A 15520-nucleotide genomic window follows, 5' to 3' on the forward strand; every position below is an offset into this window, starting at 1 on the left:
AGCTCTGTTCCATTTACTGCTCAGCAGTTACAGACTCAGAACCTCCATATTCTTCTGCTATAAAGAAAAACCTGTAGCGACCCTAGGCCACAACATGCCCTCTAAGATCCTCTCATTTTTATTTGCTCTCCTCATGAAGGGCATGTACATCAGGCAAAGAGTGAACAGAAACATCTCAGACCAGTAGCCAAGACATGCATGTCTGATGCACACTATGACACTACAGCACCCCATTAGTAAAAGGAGGATTTTTGTCTGAAATCCAGGAGGATTTTTGTCTGAAGTGGGATTTCCTTGTCTAAAAGGCTCTGCACTATTCGTGACCTATACACTTCCAACACGACAGAAATGGATTGTGTTGACAAAAGATGGGCAAGAACAGCACAGGAGCTCATGGGGGACAGCTCTGCTTTTAGGGACCTGCATGACTTGTAAAGCTGCTATAAACTGTCACAGGTAGTGAAAAGTGGCATTTTTGCTCCAGCATATGAGGAAGAAGTTCCTGTTTTCAAAGGCACTTTCTCAACAGTTTGAGTGGCTTAGTAAGATTACTTGTTTTTAAACTTAATTTTCCCTCTAGAACAAAGCTGTTCTGAAATCCAGTGAGATTTCCCCTCAGAAAAAGGGTTTGGAGATGGAGATGCAGGTATTTGAAGATGCTTCAAGTGCTGAAAAGGCAGAGTGACAAAGCCAAGGCGTAGCACAGTTCTGGAGCAGTGGGGATTGGTGTGTGTGTGTGAGGTTGGGAGCTGGTGGGAAGGGGACTCAGGAGTTGGGGTAACAGAGGATTCCAGAGAGGGGACAGATAAAGTTTAGTAGCTGGGATCTGGGGAAGAGCCCTATCATCTAAGGACATAAATCAGGGCACTATTCCAGCTCACAAAGGACACTATTCCAAGCAGTCCCTCTGACTGGGAAACTGGCTAGCAGGGCAAGTGTCTGGCAACCCTTCTTCACCTGCAGCTGTTGGAAAGAGGGTTGTCCATAAAAAAGGCAATTAAATGCTCTTCATAAATGATGTTTCTCCCAACAAATACTACAACTGAGCCAAAAAAATAGCTATCACCTATGCCTCTGCAGCTCTCAAGTATTTTACCAGCCAGGACACATGTGTCTTCAAAGAGACACAAGGACTTTCCTGACCCACAGCAGTCCTCTTAGGACAGTGGTGTTTCCACTGCCCATAATGTGAGCCCCAGGCATCCCACCCTCTAGGAAACTCCACATCTCTGCACTTACACTTCAGCATGAGCTTGTCTCCAACGGCAAATAAATGCATGTGAGGCAAGTAAGGGAAGTTGGTGAGACTAACCAGGATTAAACTGACTACAGGTCTGTGGTTCACTACCCCACAGCCTCTAATGTGTCAGTCTCCCTTCTGCAGCTCAGCTCAGAGTCCTGGCACATGTACAATTTCTTGATATTAATTCAGGCACAAAAAACTGATCTAAAGCTCACTAAAACAAACCAGAGCCTCACATCCACTTCATCCATACTGTAATGCAAAAATTAGTAATTCACATACATTTTAAGATATGTTTTTTAATCAGGATGTAAATTCAGGATCTGTGGTATTTTTCGCTTGCAATTAATCATGAATAAGAATATTAGTTAAAAATCCAAATATTGCTGTTATGATCACAAAGGGACAGGTAGGTGGTTGTAACCAGAACACAGAGTACATATCAATGAAAAAACACATTTCTACAACCACCAAACATGTCCTGCTGAGATTTTACAAAAATCCCGGTAGAAAAAGAAGTCAAATTGAACTATGGTCTGTGAGATTTGGAGACAAATAGTGTATAAAAGAAGGAAATTATTTAATTGCCAAGGGATGTAACTGGTTTCTTCAAATTTTTAATCTCCTCTGTAGAAAGTAAATCAGACCAGGCATATATGTCTTCCACATAAATGCCACTGTCTCATTCTGTTCATTACCTTACATTTTCCTTCTTCATCAACAGTTATCATCTTCCTACTGAATGAAAACTGTTCATATCATCTTCATCACCTGCCACTGTTTAATTTGCTATCACTTTCACTAATATTGCCTACCACCAAACTGTCTGGATGATACCCTCTCTCCACTGAAATTAAATTAAAAACCCCAAAAAACCAAACAGCAAACCAAACCACCTCTACAATTAGCTTTAGCAGGACCAGAATTTGCACTGCTAATCTCCCCATCTAGTAGTTCAGGGAGCAAAAGTATAGAAAAACTGCTGGGTCTCTACACGCTGGGACTTTGCTGAAACCATAAAACAGCATGGACAGACTTAGCCTCCTTCTCTCTTTATCTCCTTATTTCCCTCTTTGCTCTTGTGCTCTTTAATCCTTTATTTTCTGCTTAGGACTATTCTTATGTTATGTCAGTTGGTAGATCCTCATCCATTTTTCCTCCTCCAAATCTGAAAAAGCTTTTCCACAAACTGCAATACTCAGCTGTTATTGACAACAGATGCTGTTTCTGACAAGAATTGGTGTTGCCCCTTTTGTTTCATTCCCTATCTTCTTTTCATCTGCCAGGGTCCTTTTTGTTTTGCTAGTTTCCTTTCCTGTCTGGTATCCCATTCTCACATTTTTCTCCCTTCAAAACTATCCTTCGTTCACCTCTTCCCTCATTTGTACTTTCCTGCTTCCGCTACTTATATCCCATTTCTCACCTGGGGTGTCTCAACTCCTTTCTTTTTCTGCATTTCCCCCTCTCTCTCAGTTTTACTTCCCTCAGTCCCCTCTGCCTTCAGGTACAGAGCTGTATTTGCAGATCCTGGGAGGGGCAAACCAGCCCAAACACACTTTGCTGATTACAGGAGCTGCAGGTGGTGATGCTCTATCCTCAAACTTTTAAAAATACATAAAAATACTTATCATGTATTACATAAAATACATTATATTACACAATAAAGCACAGAAATGTTTTAATCAACTCGATACTCTGGTGAAGATCTGAGAGTCAAATAAATGTCTGGAATATGAACTTTCCTCTATCTAAATGCATTTTCTTCCCAGAACTACAAAAGATGATACAGCACAGAGCTACGTGTCTCTTTCAGGGAGAGACAAACATAACTTAAGCCTAATGTTCAGGGTCACTCACCCCACTCCAAGTTGAAATCAACTATGATTTTTCCTAGTGACATCAAAACTGACTGTGTCTCCAGTGGCTTTAACAGCAGCTTGTATGCTGAGGCCCTGGTGAGAATCACTGAGCCAACACTATCACTAACTTTGCTTAGAGTTGAACACCTGATTAAATGTCAAATCAAAGCCAAAACACCCACACCCTGTGGTGAAGTCCTAAACCTCATGGTGTACAGCAAGGCTCACAAGTGAGGAACATAATTCCTCAACTTTTAAAATTCTGATCATTTAATTGTTGTACCTTGAATATTAATTTTACAAAAATACATCAGGACAGTGAAGCATTACCTTATCTTAGGAAATATCATGAAAAAAACTCTCTCTGCAGGTGAACAGTGTTTTTCACTGCAGCACAAAAGACAACTTAGGTACTTCCTAGCCCCAGCATCACTTGCACTGCAGGATCTGCATTTGTGGCACAAACATTATAAATACCTTTGCCAACAGAGCACAGATTGGCTCTTGTGAACTCAAATCTTTCCTCCAGACCACAGGATTAACTTTATAGTTACGTATCAGAGGAGAATCAGCATATTTTGAGCTTCCCATTACATTAATTTTCATTAAGAAATAGAAGTAGACCTGATGCTAATGTACTCCAAAGTGTGCATATGGATATGTAACATGGACCTTTTTTTTTAAAGTAGCTTTTACAAAAAAAAAAAAAAAAAAAAAAAAAAAAAAAAAGGGGTCTTTTTCAAAATGCTGAAAAGTTATTGCCAAATGCCAACACTGAGTGCAATTCTCATTTCTTGAACATGCAGGAAGCAGGTGGCAATGGCACTGGGCTGCTTGCATTTCTCACCAGCCCTTACTGTGCTGTGCAGGAGCTATTACACTGCACAAGAGGAACAGTTAATCTCTTTCTAAAGACTTGTGAATCTCTGGCGAATGACCTTTCATTAAATTCCAAATTACCAAAGTCACCATTACTCACAGAAAAAAGTAATCAGAGTTTTGAAGTCTTTTTCTGTGTAATAATTTTTATGTATTTGCACATGTACTTCAGTGTTAGTTACTTTTAAGATCTCCTTCTGCAAGTAAGTTACAAAGAACTCTTAGCAGATTTTCTTCCTTAAAATAAAATTTTAATGAATGAATGTCAATCACAAAAAATTGCTACTTTAGAGAAACTATGAGTAACAGAGAAGACAAATCTGGAAATCTCTGTATTTTTTTTTTTCTTTTTTTTTTTTTTCCTCCTTCATGTTTAAGAAGGAATTTGTACTTAGGAAGCCTGGCAAAATCTTAAAGTGATTAAGATTCAAAGATGGGCCTTCATGACCTTTATGAATTTCCAGGAATATCGTCCAAGACCAAAAATGAAAATATAGCAATTTCATTCTGCATTACTGAGCAGTTCAACATCTCCAACACTTGAACATTTGGAGTAAGTTCTAATGCCTGCTTATAAATAAATCTGAATGGTTTTGCTCCCATTTCACTGCCACTAAAGAACCCCATCAAGAGAAGCTAGTTACAAGGCTGTTATTAGACACACATTCAAGTTGGGAAAGTGACAACATGTTTTCACCCACTGTGGTTAAGAGTCTCAAAAATACCACTGTCTGAAATGCCACAGACATGCAGACCCATTACAAATAAAAAAGTAGTTTGTGGTATTTGGAGTGTCTTGTAAGTGCAACTTAGACTGTCACCTAGGACTACCTAAAGTGTAATCCCTTCGTGTATGTTCCCACTCACAGGGAAAGCCAGCTCCCAGCACCAGCAGTATCAGATTCTTGCAGCATCCATGACACTTGTAAGCATTCAGTGGTCAGAACACCACTACATATCCTTCAAATGACATGGACCACTGAAGCTGGAAAGGTATTTTCACTGAACCAAGCCGGCTGGTATCTCAGCAATCCGCCAGGACACGAGCAGCAGCTTGCCCCCGGTGGCAGAATCTTGCCTGAGGAGTTTGTGGGGTTTGCATGTTTGAAAGTCATCACTTTTGAGTGTTGAAATGCAAACGGTAGACACCAACTCACAACAGCAGCATCTCAGAAACACTTTATGCTGCAAAATAGTTGTATTTGATGTTTTTGATTTCAGAGCGAAAATCAGTAGGACAGCAAAATGATAAGCATGACAGAACACTAACAGTGAGTTAGCCAGAAATAATAAAAGAGGGTACATCATCTCCAAAGTTAAACTATATGAGTGCCCATTACATAGAGCCTAAAGAATCCTCTGCATTAATGCTAATTGAGTGTATTATCTAAAATACTTATTAATGTACTAGTTTTTTTCTTGTTGCTGTCAAATCATTAGTTAATATGCACCTATTAGTTAAAAAGCTGAATAATACAAAGTGTGGTTTGATTTCTGGGCTACCATGCCACTTTATTATACCAACACTAGAAGAAGGCATTATCTTTCTATCTGTGAATGAAGTACAAACATGTTTTAAGAGAAGATCAAAACATTTTGGATATGTTTGCTCCTTGTTAAACTATGTGCTTTGCATTCACTTCCTAACACCAGCTTCATATCACCAATCTTTCACATCATGATTTGCTACCTTATTAAAAGAAAACAACTGACATGTCATAGATTTAAGGACTATGAAGTCACAAGTTTCTACGTACAAACAGGGACATCACCCCAACATCAACAATACCAGGGGTGTGCACAGACGATGCAGCTATTAACAAAAATAACAGATTTAGGACTTCGCTATTACGGTTTAAAGACATAACTCCTTGTTAAGGAATAACATCGTGGGAGAAAAAAAACAATTAATTATGGTCAAAATAAAAAAAACCCAAACGCAGATTCCCAATGCGCGGGCGGCCAGAGGGCCGAGGGGAGGGGACGGAAAGTTTGGCGGTGCGGGGGGCGGGCGGCTCGCCCCGCCGCCGCCCCTCCCGCCGCCCCGGCCCCGCGGGTCCGTGCCCGCCGGGGCTGCCCGCTCCCGCAGCCCCCTCCCCGCGCTCACCTGCTGGCCAGGCTCTGCCGGCAGTGCTGCCTGAAGGGCATCAGGTGGTAGTTCATGGCGTCCAGCAGCAGCTTCTGGCACACGGGGTCGGTGCGCATGAAATCCACCGACTGCACCCGCTCCACCAGCTCCGGCGCCGGGATGAGGGCGAAGCGGAGGCGCTTCATCAGGTCCGGCGCGTACTGCATGCGGGTCTCCCGGTCGTGCTCCAGCCAGAGCACGGACATCTGGAAGAGCGCCAGCTCCGACTCGACGGGAGGGGGCAGCGAGTCGAGGAGGGCGCGCATCTCCTCGAAGTTGAGCAGCAGCACGTCCTCCACCAGGTACTTGTTGGCCAGCTTCTTGGTCTCCTCCAGGCCGTGCAGGGCGGCGATCTTGCACACCTGCTTGTAGTTCTGCACCGAGATCTGGTCGTTGAGGAACTGCACGCACAGCTTGGTGACCTGCGGGATGTGCAGGATCTTGCTGACCGACAGCACCTCCTCCACCGTGTCCAGCGAGAGGGTCACGTTGGCCGTGTACAGGTACTCCAGCACCAGCCGCAGCCCGATGGACGAGCAGCCCTGCAGCACCAGGTTGTTGATGGCCCGCGGGCTGGCCAGCAGCTTGTCCTCCGGGGAGGAGGATGGGGTGCCCGGCTCCTCCTGCGTCTGCGGCGGTGGCGGCTCCTTCGGCGGAGCTCCCAGCCCGTCCTGGGCGCCGGGCCCCAGCCCCAGGGCGTGGGGGTGCCCGCCGCTCCCGCCGCCGCTGGAGAACAGCGATCGGAAGTACTGGGAGCAGGAGGCCAGCACGGCCTTGTGGCAGTGGAACTGCTGGCCCTGGGCCGTCAGGGTCACGTCGCAGAAGAGCTGCTTCCTCCACAGCAGGTTGAGGCCGTGCAGCAGGTTGTCGCTGTGGCTGGGGTCGAAGGTGGAGGTCCTGTCCCCGGATCTGGACATGGCGAGCGGCCTCCGGCACACCTGCCTTTTAAACCCTCCTCCAACCTGGGCAGAGGGGTGGGGAGGAGAGCGGGGTGGGGGGACACACGGGACGACACAACAATAAACACAGAGCTTTAGAGGCCCGGAGGGCGCATCCCGGCTGTGTGCGCAAAGGTGGCGGGGGGCGCAGCCGGGGGACGGGCTCCCCTGTGCCCTCCGAGCCGAGCCGAGCCGCCCCCCCTGCCCGGGACACGGACGGGCTCGCTCGGAGGAGCCGCAACTTGGGAGGGCTACTGGAGATTTATTATTTTTTTTTATTGCCTCTCCCCTATTCACCCCCACCCCCATTTTCCTCCCTCCCGGTGCAAACCGGGCAGTTCTCCAGGGGAGGAGCAAGGAAGCCGGGGACATTTGCAAAGCTGAGCCACCCGCCCAGGTCCCCCCTCCCAAACAATCAAACACATCCCAAATAACACCACCACCCCACTCCCCCCCACTCCGCCCCCCAACTCCGCGACGCCCAGAGAAACTACCAAGTGACTGAAACTCTGCCGGGCAGGCGAGCAGCCCTGCCCGCCCCGCTCGCCGCCAGCCCCCGCTGCCCTCCGGCCGCTTTGGCAACTCGGCGCCAGGACCCGCTTCCTCCGGGGGCGGCGTGCCCGGAGCGGGCCCGGCAGTGGCCGGCCCCGAGGCAGAGCCCAGCGCGGGGGGTGCGACACTTCGGAGCGCGGGGGATGGAAGCGGCAGCCCCGGGCCCGGCCAGGGGCCGCCCGGCGCTGTCCTGCCCGGCTCGCTTCTCCCCGCAGCAGACGGCGCCGCGGCCGTAACTCCGGTAACTACGTGAAGTTCAAGTTGGGGGAAGGACGGGGGAGGCGGGAGCGGGCGGCGGGGAGCGGGGCCATGCCCGGCGGCCCCCCGGCCCGGCCGGACCCCGCCGCGCCCCCGGCCCCGTGCCCGGCCCGGCGAAGGGAGGGGGTCGGCGGGGCTGCCCCGAGCCGCGGCCGCACCTGCGGAGGCTGCGCAGCCACCGACCCGCGCTGACCGCATCCCGCCCCGCGGAGCGCCGCCGCCGCTCTTCCTCCTCCTCCTCCTCCTCAGCGGGATCCCGCCGAGACCTGCTCCTGCCATTGCAGCGCGCTCGGTCGCTTCTCGCCGGTACTGGGCTTCCTGTGCCTCCCTTCACCCCCGCCTCGCCCCATTTATCGGCACAGCGAGGGGCTCCCTCCAGCCGCTTCCCCTGCCCCGGCGCCGCTCAGCCCCGCTCCGCGCCCCGCCGCCGGCTACAGAAACCTCCCGGAGCCTCTCCCTTTAAGTGGACCCGGTCAATCCCCCCCTCCCCGCCGCGCACACACACACACACGCATACATACATGCACACACATACACAGACACACACACACTCCTCCTCTTCTCCCTCCCCTTCTTTCTTTCTCGTTTTGCCCATTTCTTGCAATCGGAGTTTATTCTGCAAACGCGTTCGTTACACAACTGCCCCCCCACCCAGCACACACAAACACCCCTCTCCTCTCCCCCAGCCACAAACAAATCAGGAGGCACTAGAAAATGCACGGAGACGGTTAGACACAAGGCCAGAAACTTACCTGCTCCACAACCAGCTGCCAAAGTAAAGGTTCACTTAAGCTCCCCCCCAAAAAAATCAATTGTCCTTCCTTTTTAAAGGTTTGCTCGCTCCTTCAAAAAAAAAAAAAAAAAAAAAAAAAAAAAAAAAAAAAAAAAAAAAAAGAGAGAGAAGAAGCGAAAGAAAGAAAGAAAAAAAACAAAAACCTTCTGGTTCCCAACTCGGAGCAGTCACTCTTTACAATTTATTTTGTCGTACATCATTTGATCACCATGAATTAGCAACAGCAAGAAAATGTACGAGAGAGAGAGAAGGAGAGAGAGAGAAAGAGAGAGAGAGAGAGCGCAGAGCTTTCTGCAAGAGAAGAAGAAGAAAAAATGTACGTGTGACAAATTATGCTACCAAGAAACAACACATCATTATCCTTGGGCCTGGGGCTCAGTGAGTCGTAACGAGAGTAATAGGAAATCCACGGTTGGGGAGAGAAACGGTCGTGCATGGCCAGTGGAGAGAGACCATACAGGGGGATGGATGCTGGAGAGACTCGCAAAATTATGGCTCAAGGCTATTGTAAAAATTGTCGAGCGTAAATGACTGCGATTTCAAACATCTTTGGAAGAAAGAAGGGGAAAAAGCGAGCCCCCCCCCGCCTCCCTCCCTCTCGCTCTCCCTCTCTCTTCTCTCTCTCTATAAAGAACCGTCAAGTTTTAGTGCGCATTGCTAATTAGTCAATTTCTCTCTGCCTTCACAGGCTGGCGACTTTGCTGCTGAGCTGAAACTGCTAATTTCTGTGACCAGCTTTTTTCTTAGCTGTGATCTGGATGAATGAGTAGCTGTCTCACAGAGATGACAAAAATAAACTCTAATCCCCCCAAAAATTTCCACTACATCTTTCTCATGCATAGATTTATGATCTTCAAGGGCCCTGTGCAATATGCAAACTTTTTTGTGTGTGTGTTGCTGGGGGGGGCCGGGGGGGGAGCAAGTCTTGTATTCAGGTTGCACAGTATTTGTTTTATATTTCTGCTCTCCCCCTACACCCCAGGAGTGATGGAAATAATGTCTGGTTTCAGTAGCCGATAGATTGTCACCCCCCATCACCTTGTATTCATATTATTGCTTTGACAGGATACATCCTCCTTCCTTGCAAGTATGATGAGGCTGGAGGGGTGGAAGGGAGAGAAAGTGAGGGCTACTAAATGGTGTTAGTGGTAAAACGTTCCTTTTACATTTGTTCCCCTGCACTGTTCAAGATTTATGATCTTGTTTGAAGGCATATTTTCTCTATCGTTTTTTCTGGTTAGACAACCGTCTCTGAACTTCACTGTCAGCTCTTCAACAGATAAGGGTTCAGAAGTCACATTTTTTTATTGGAAGATTAGCATATTGTCAGATTTGTCTTTCAGTTTCGAGACTTTGCAAAGCAGAAGCCTGAACCAAATGGCAGGAAAGCAGCTGCTATTTCACAAACATAACCTTTCAACTTTCTGCCAGAGCTGATACCCTAGAAACGTGCATAGCACAGACCATGGGTTGGGCCTTTGTTATGGGTTTTGCTCCTTTATAGTTGCAAGAAGCAGAGAGAATGCTTATTCTAGACATTTTGGGCTCTGTCTTTCCACCAAGGGACATTTTGGTAGAGGACACGTTCTCCACACTTTATATCATGATATATTGTACCCTCACATTTATAGCTCTGTTCTTCTGTTGTCAAACCTCCAATTGCCAAAAAAAAAAAAAAAAAAAGAAAAAAAAAAAAAGAAAAAAAAAGGTGGAATGTATGCCCTTGAATGAAATGCATATGAAAGGAGACTGGAACAAGCACTCACAGAAAGTTTTACCTGGTGTGAAAGCCTTGAGCCCCATCCCCTTTCACAGATGATGCTCAGGCTCCCGTTAATTAAAACACACACCAGGAGTGGGACTTTGAATGCCAGGTCTCATGGTCTTTCTCTTTGACTTGGCCAAGGATGCCAATGCATTTACAGAGCTGGAGTCAGATTGCTCAGGAATGCAAAGGACTGGAACTGAAAGGCATCAAGGCAGTTTTTGCTTTTATTTATTTTCTGGTGACCTTAATAAAGAAGTTCTGCCATACCTCTCTCTTTTTCCTTGCCAGATAGATCCCTTCCCCCTCCCTTGGATGTCAATTATTTCTGCAAGAAATTTCCAAGAGAGGTAAGGCAGCTGGTGTTGTGGGACATGGTATTCTTCCCAAAGTGACACCATCCTATGCTGTTTCTAAAAACATGTTATTTTATTTGTTCTAGTTGTGGCTTCCTCCCCGTTGCCCACACAGATTTGGACCCTATTGAGGTGAAGAGAAATGTGAATTACAAGATACCTCCATTTTGATAGTATTTTGATAGTAGCTAGTGTCTTCAGTGATGTGAATTGTCTCCCAACTGAAGTAGATGGGAAGAATGATTTTTATATCAAGCTTTTTATGCTGAATTTTGCTGCTGTAATGGCTGTAAATAAACCCCATGGGTTTCATATCAGTTTGCACTGACTGATGTGTCACACACACTTATACCATTGTAAGCTGCCAAAATAAGTCCTGGTAGCAAGTTTCTTGGACTAGCATACTGGCATGTTTTGCTCTTTAGTGAAAAGACCTGGTTAATTTTTATTTAACTTTGCTACACTAACTCGGGTTGAAATAAAGTTCAAACTTATGTGTATGATTTGTGTTCACTTATGAATTACATTGGAGAAATATTTCCAGAAGTCCAGGGTATGGTATTTTCTAAATGGTCTTAAATATTTTGAAGAGAAACTTCAAAGTTTCTAAGTTGGGTCTTGATTTCAAAGTGGAAAATTAAAGTTCATCTCTTAGAGATGGCAGCTATTAGCAGAAAATACTATGTGCTTACTTTCTTCTGTTACTCTCAGACCTGCACCATGTAAAATTATCATTTTTTTTCCTTTGGAGCAAAAGTAGATGTACTTGACACTTGGTTTAAGTGAGGATTTCACATCTCTAATTTATATACCTAAAAGAGTAACAGACCTCAGGGGAACCACTGGAAACAAAGACCATCTCCCCTGAGGCACTGAACACCTAAGAACCCTGAAGTTTTCCCCAGTGGGCAGTGGCCCATGCTTTCATTTTTCAAATCCAGGTGTTTGGAGGTGGTGTGCTTTTACTCATCATCCCATTCCTCAGCTCTTTCCATCCCTGCAGGTTCCTCAGTTTACCAAAGTCTGATTGCAGAGACTTGTGGTGGGGAGGTCAGTACTACTAGCTCCAAATCACACCTTGCCATTAAAGAAAGAGGTCCTGGTGCAGAAGAGGCTTTTATCAAGACAGGATAAGGCACAGTCATTGAAATCCTAGAGAACAAACTCAGTAAATAAACAAGGTAAATACATTTCAGTAAGATTAATTTTGTTGAAAAGAGACATTTTGAATACCCCTATTGTCTGTGCCTGTAATATAAAATATGTTTTTGCACAACTGATGTTTTATGGGGGATTTTTTGCAGAATTTGTTGTGATATATACAGGTATCCTGCTACATCTCAGGAATCAAGTTACATGCACAGCATCTTTATTATTAAGAACCAAAATAAGTGTCAATTCTGAACACCTGCCCTTTTGTCATTGAGATTGTTGTCAGAAACAGCTTCAGCTGCCTCTCCTCTCTGGGGCACAGAATTTGTCTTGTGCAAGTCATCTGGCCTGCTGAACTCTTTCAACAGTCTGCATTGCTGCCACTGTTGCATTTCAAATGGTAGGCCAGAGATTCTGGACCCAGAACCTGATCCACCTGGATGTGGATGGGATCTCCCACCACAGGAAAAGAAAGGTCTTTCCAGGGGCCTTCCAGAAAGGTGAAGGCTACAGGTGGGTTGGTTTGCTTTTGTTGGGTGACAAGCTGTGCTAATTGTTGGGACAGATCTGAGCACACAGGTCCCTTCTGAGGTACAGATGCTGTACAGACAGATGAACAAGAGCAGTGCTGGCAGTGCCAGTGACACTGCTGCTCCTGCTGAGAGCTCTTGTACAACCCACCCTGAAGCTGCTGGCATGGAGCTCTGTAAGCTCACGCTTCTGAAGGCAGACCTGGCATCCCAGTGCACTGCTCCTGGGGCACAGATTAACTACTCACTTCATCTCTGGTAGTGCAGTGTAGGAGTAGGGCAGGAGTGGAAGATTTCAGGAGGCGTGGTGGTGATTGTTAGACCCACAAGTCTGGACATCTGGATTCCCACCACTGGCACACAGTGATTGGACCTACACTGGCTTGCACACTTCAGTTTAGCACCTGGGAACCACTTGAAGCTCCCAAGTGCCTTGTTGTTCTTTGAGTAAACTATTTCCCTGGAAACCAAGGAGATGTGAGGTATTTCAAGGATCTGGGAGGGCAAGAGAATAAAAACTTGCTTTGGGTCTAATAATATAGATGTAACAACCTTGACCCAGGTGCATGCTTTAATATCTCTGTGCTTCAGTTAGCAAGTGCTAAAAAAGGGTTTTCATTAGTGCAGTCCAAGCCTCTCCCAGCTTGTGGTTCCTCAGCCCTGCTTCACACCCAGCTGGGTATTTCTGAATGTTTGCTATCACAGCTGGGATGCCAGTGGCTTGGCACAACTGGGCCCTGAGGTGTCACAGGCATCCTGATTGCCTGTGAGGTGTCCTGGTTCATCCATGCTTGTCTAGTGTTTCAGATTCCTGAAGGAGTACTGACTGGTTCTATTGACACTCATGGATACACAGTGAAGTACTGTTTCTGTGCATGAATGTGTGCAAACCAGAAATTTTACTGTAACAAAGAGTCAAAAAACCATTAAGTATTCACACTTTTGCCCTGTGTAACCAGTACTCTGATGGGGGTGGACTGGATGCTCCTATGTAGTACCCAAAATGAGTCATCCTAAGAGCACTGAAAGGCAAGTTTTTCCTTCTCTCACAGTCCACAAAAAGGCAATAGAGTAAACCACATTTTAAAAAAAGTCATTTGATGCAATGCTGTGCAATCAAGATGACATGAATAAAGTTTGTAGAAAACCAGTAGCTTCTGAAATATCAAAATACAAGGTATTTCCTCTGAAAGAGTTATTAAAATAACTTGGGGGGGAGGCAGAACTCAGAACTGTTAAAAGAAGCAGCTAAGCTTGGGGAAATTGCAATCTAAAAGCAAGGTGGATTAAGCAAATCCTTCTGTACAGAACCATGCTACAACTAGGAACCCTCTAACCATCACTTGGAAAAGCTTACGCTCTGGGACTCGATTTTCAGGCATATAATACGAGCTTTAGTGATTGTGTCTGCACTGTACTCCCAATTAAGGGATACTCTCTTGTGCTTAAGTCCATTTCTGTTCAGGAAAGCATTTAAGCATTTCTTAAACCATATTCTTAAGTACTGTCTTGTAAGGGAATGCCTTCTGCTTGTGGGATATGTCTCGGCATTTGCCAGTCAGTTTGGCTGAGTTTTCCAGCCTGGTTAACACAGGACTCATTGCAAAACTAAGAAGAGGGTACACTGGTGGCAAGTGACACTGTTGATTGCTCCAAAGTCACAGTCAGGCTTTGTAAGTGTTTCATCCCCGCTGCTCGGTTTCTTGAGGCAGCGTTTTGAGACGTGGGGGAAAGGGCAAGCTTCAGAGCAACAGGAACTAACTGGATTGCAGTGGAAGGAGTACATTTCTGTACTGAAGAAATATAGAATCCATAGGTTTAATGTGACTCTCATAAGCCCCAAGAGAGCACTATCGGTTTTTAAGAGAGAGAGGAATTGCAAAAAAATTTTTAAATCCCTTTCAAGCAAAATTTGCTGACAGAGTTTTGTTCTCCATCAGTCTGAGTGATCTGGGGACAGAAATCTTTCCCATAGTGCTCCATTTACCTGCCCCAGGATTGTCTCCTCCCTTTGGATGTGGCAGAGAGGACTCACTGGATGTCCAGTCCCTCATGTGGAAATAATGATGTAAAATAAAATGTGGTATTAGCTTTGACCACCAAGAGGCTTATTCATTAACAATTTGGGGGGCATATATGTAAAGAAGAAAAGGAAAGGTGGGTTGAGGCTTTTGGTTTCCACTTGGCTTTCTCCATGTTCCTAAGACAACACAGAGCACCTTCTGACCAAGCTGCTTGAAAACTAAGGCTGTGCTGAAATAGTACAGTCTTGTTCTGCTGCACAGGGAAAGAGGTGATCTCTTGATCTCTCTGTGCAGATCATGTGTCATTGCTTTCTCAGCAACCAGACTTAGCACCATTGTGAAACACTGTGCTGCTTCTCCCCTTTCCCAAACTGTATTTTTAAAGTCAAGACCTCAGGTTTGCTGAAAGAAAAAAACACAAACACAAAACATAGAGACAGGGCTTCATGAGATTAAAACCAGGTAATCTTTAACTTTATGCAGTCAGTGAAGGTCAAGCATTATTCCCCTAACTGGTGTTGACCCTCACTAGTTGGTGAGGGTGATTTTGGTGAAATCCAGCAGTGGCTCCAACTTGACCCAGCTAGTTACCCAGATAAATAAGTGCTCTGTCTTGTTCCCACCAGGTGAAGCTACCTGAGGTTGGTGTAGCATTGTAAAAATACCACTTTGGGTTTTTTTGTTTTGGGTTTTTTTGGGTTTTTTTTGTTTTTTGGGTTTTTTTTTTTTATGGTCAGAGATTATATAAATTTGGTATCAGATAATCTGGGGGAAAATTATGAGAAATAAAATTATCCCTTTCCTTTGCTCAAGTGTTTCTCTGCTTTTCAGCAAAGTGGGAAGTTGTGTCCAGCTCTCTCTGGTTCAATCTGGCCCAGGCAGTAGAAACCAAAAGAAGTCACTGAAAGACTGGCAGGGCTCTGTGTATCACCAGCCAACTGTTTCAACCCAGTATCTAGTTCACATAATAAAAATATCCTTATATTTGGCTCTGAGTGACATTGCCTTGGAATACAAGCAGATCATCTATGGTCTGCTTTGTC

The 15520-nt window shown here is 45.7% G+C and overlaps 1 protein-coding gene across 1 annotated transcript in view; it reads right to left on the minus strand.

Moving 5' to 3' along the window:
- The window catches only part of KLHL14 (kelch like family member 14), a 56456-nt gene extending 48782 nt beyond the window's left edge, over positions 1–7674 (minus strand). The window contains exon 1 of the mRNA XM_079302832.1: positions 6089–7674. Within this exon, the coding sequence (XP_079158958.1) occupies positions 6089–7419 (1331 nt within the window). The 5' untranslated portion in view covers positions 7420–7674. The remainder of the gene's footprint in view (positions 1–6088) is intronic.
- Between the last annotated feature and the right edge of the window lie 7846 nt (positions 7675–15520).

This window comes from Erithacus rubecula (genome assembly GCF_903797595.1).
Source record: "Erithacus rubecula genome assembly, chromosome: 3".
Taxonomy (NCBI): domain Eukaryota; kingdom Metazoa; phylum Chordata; class Aves; order Passeriformes; family Muscicapidae; genus Erithacus; species Erithacus rubecula.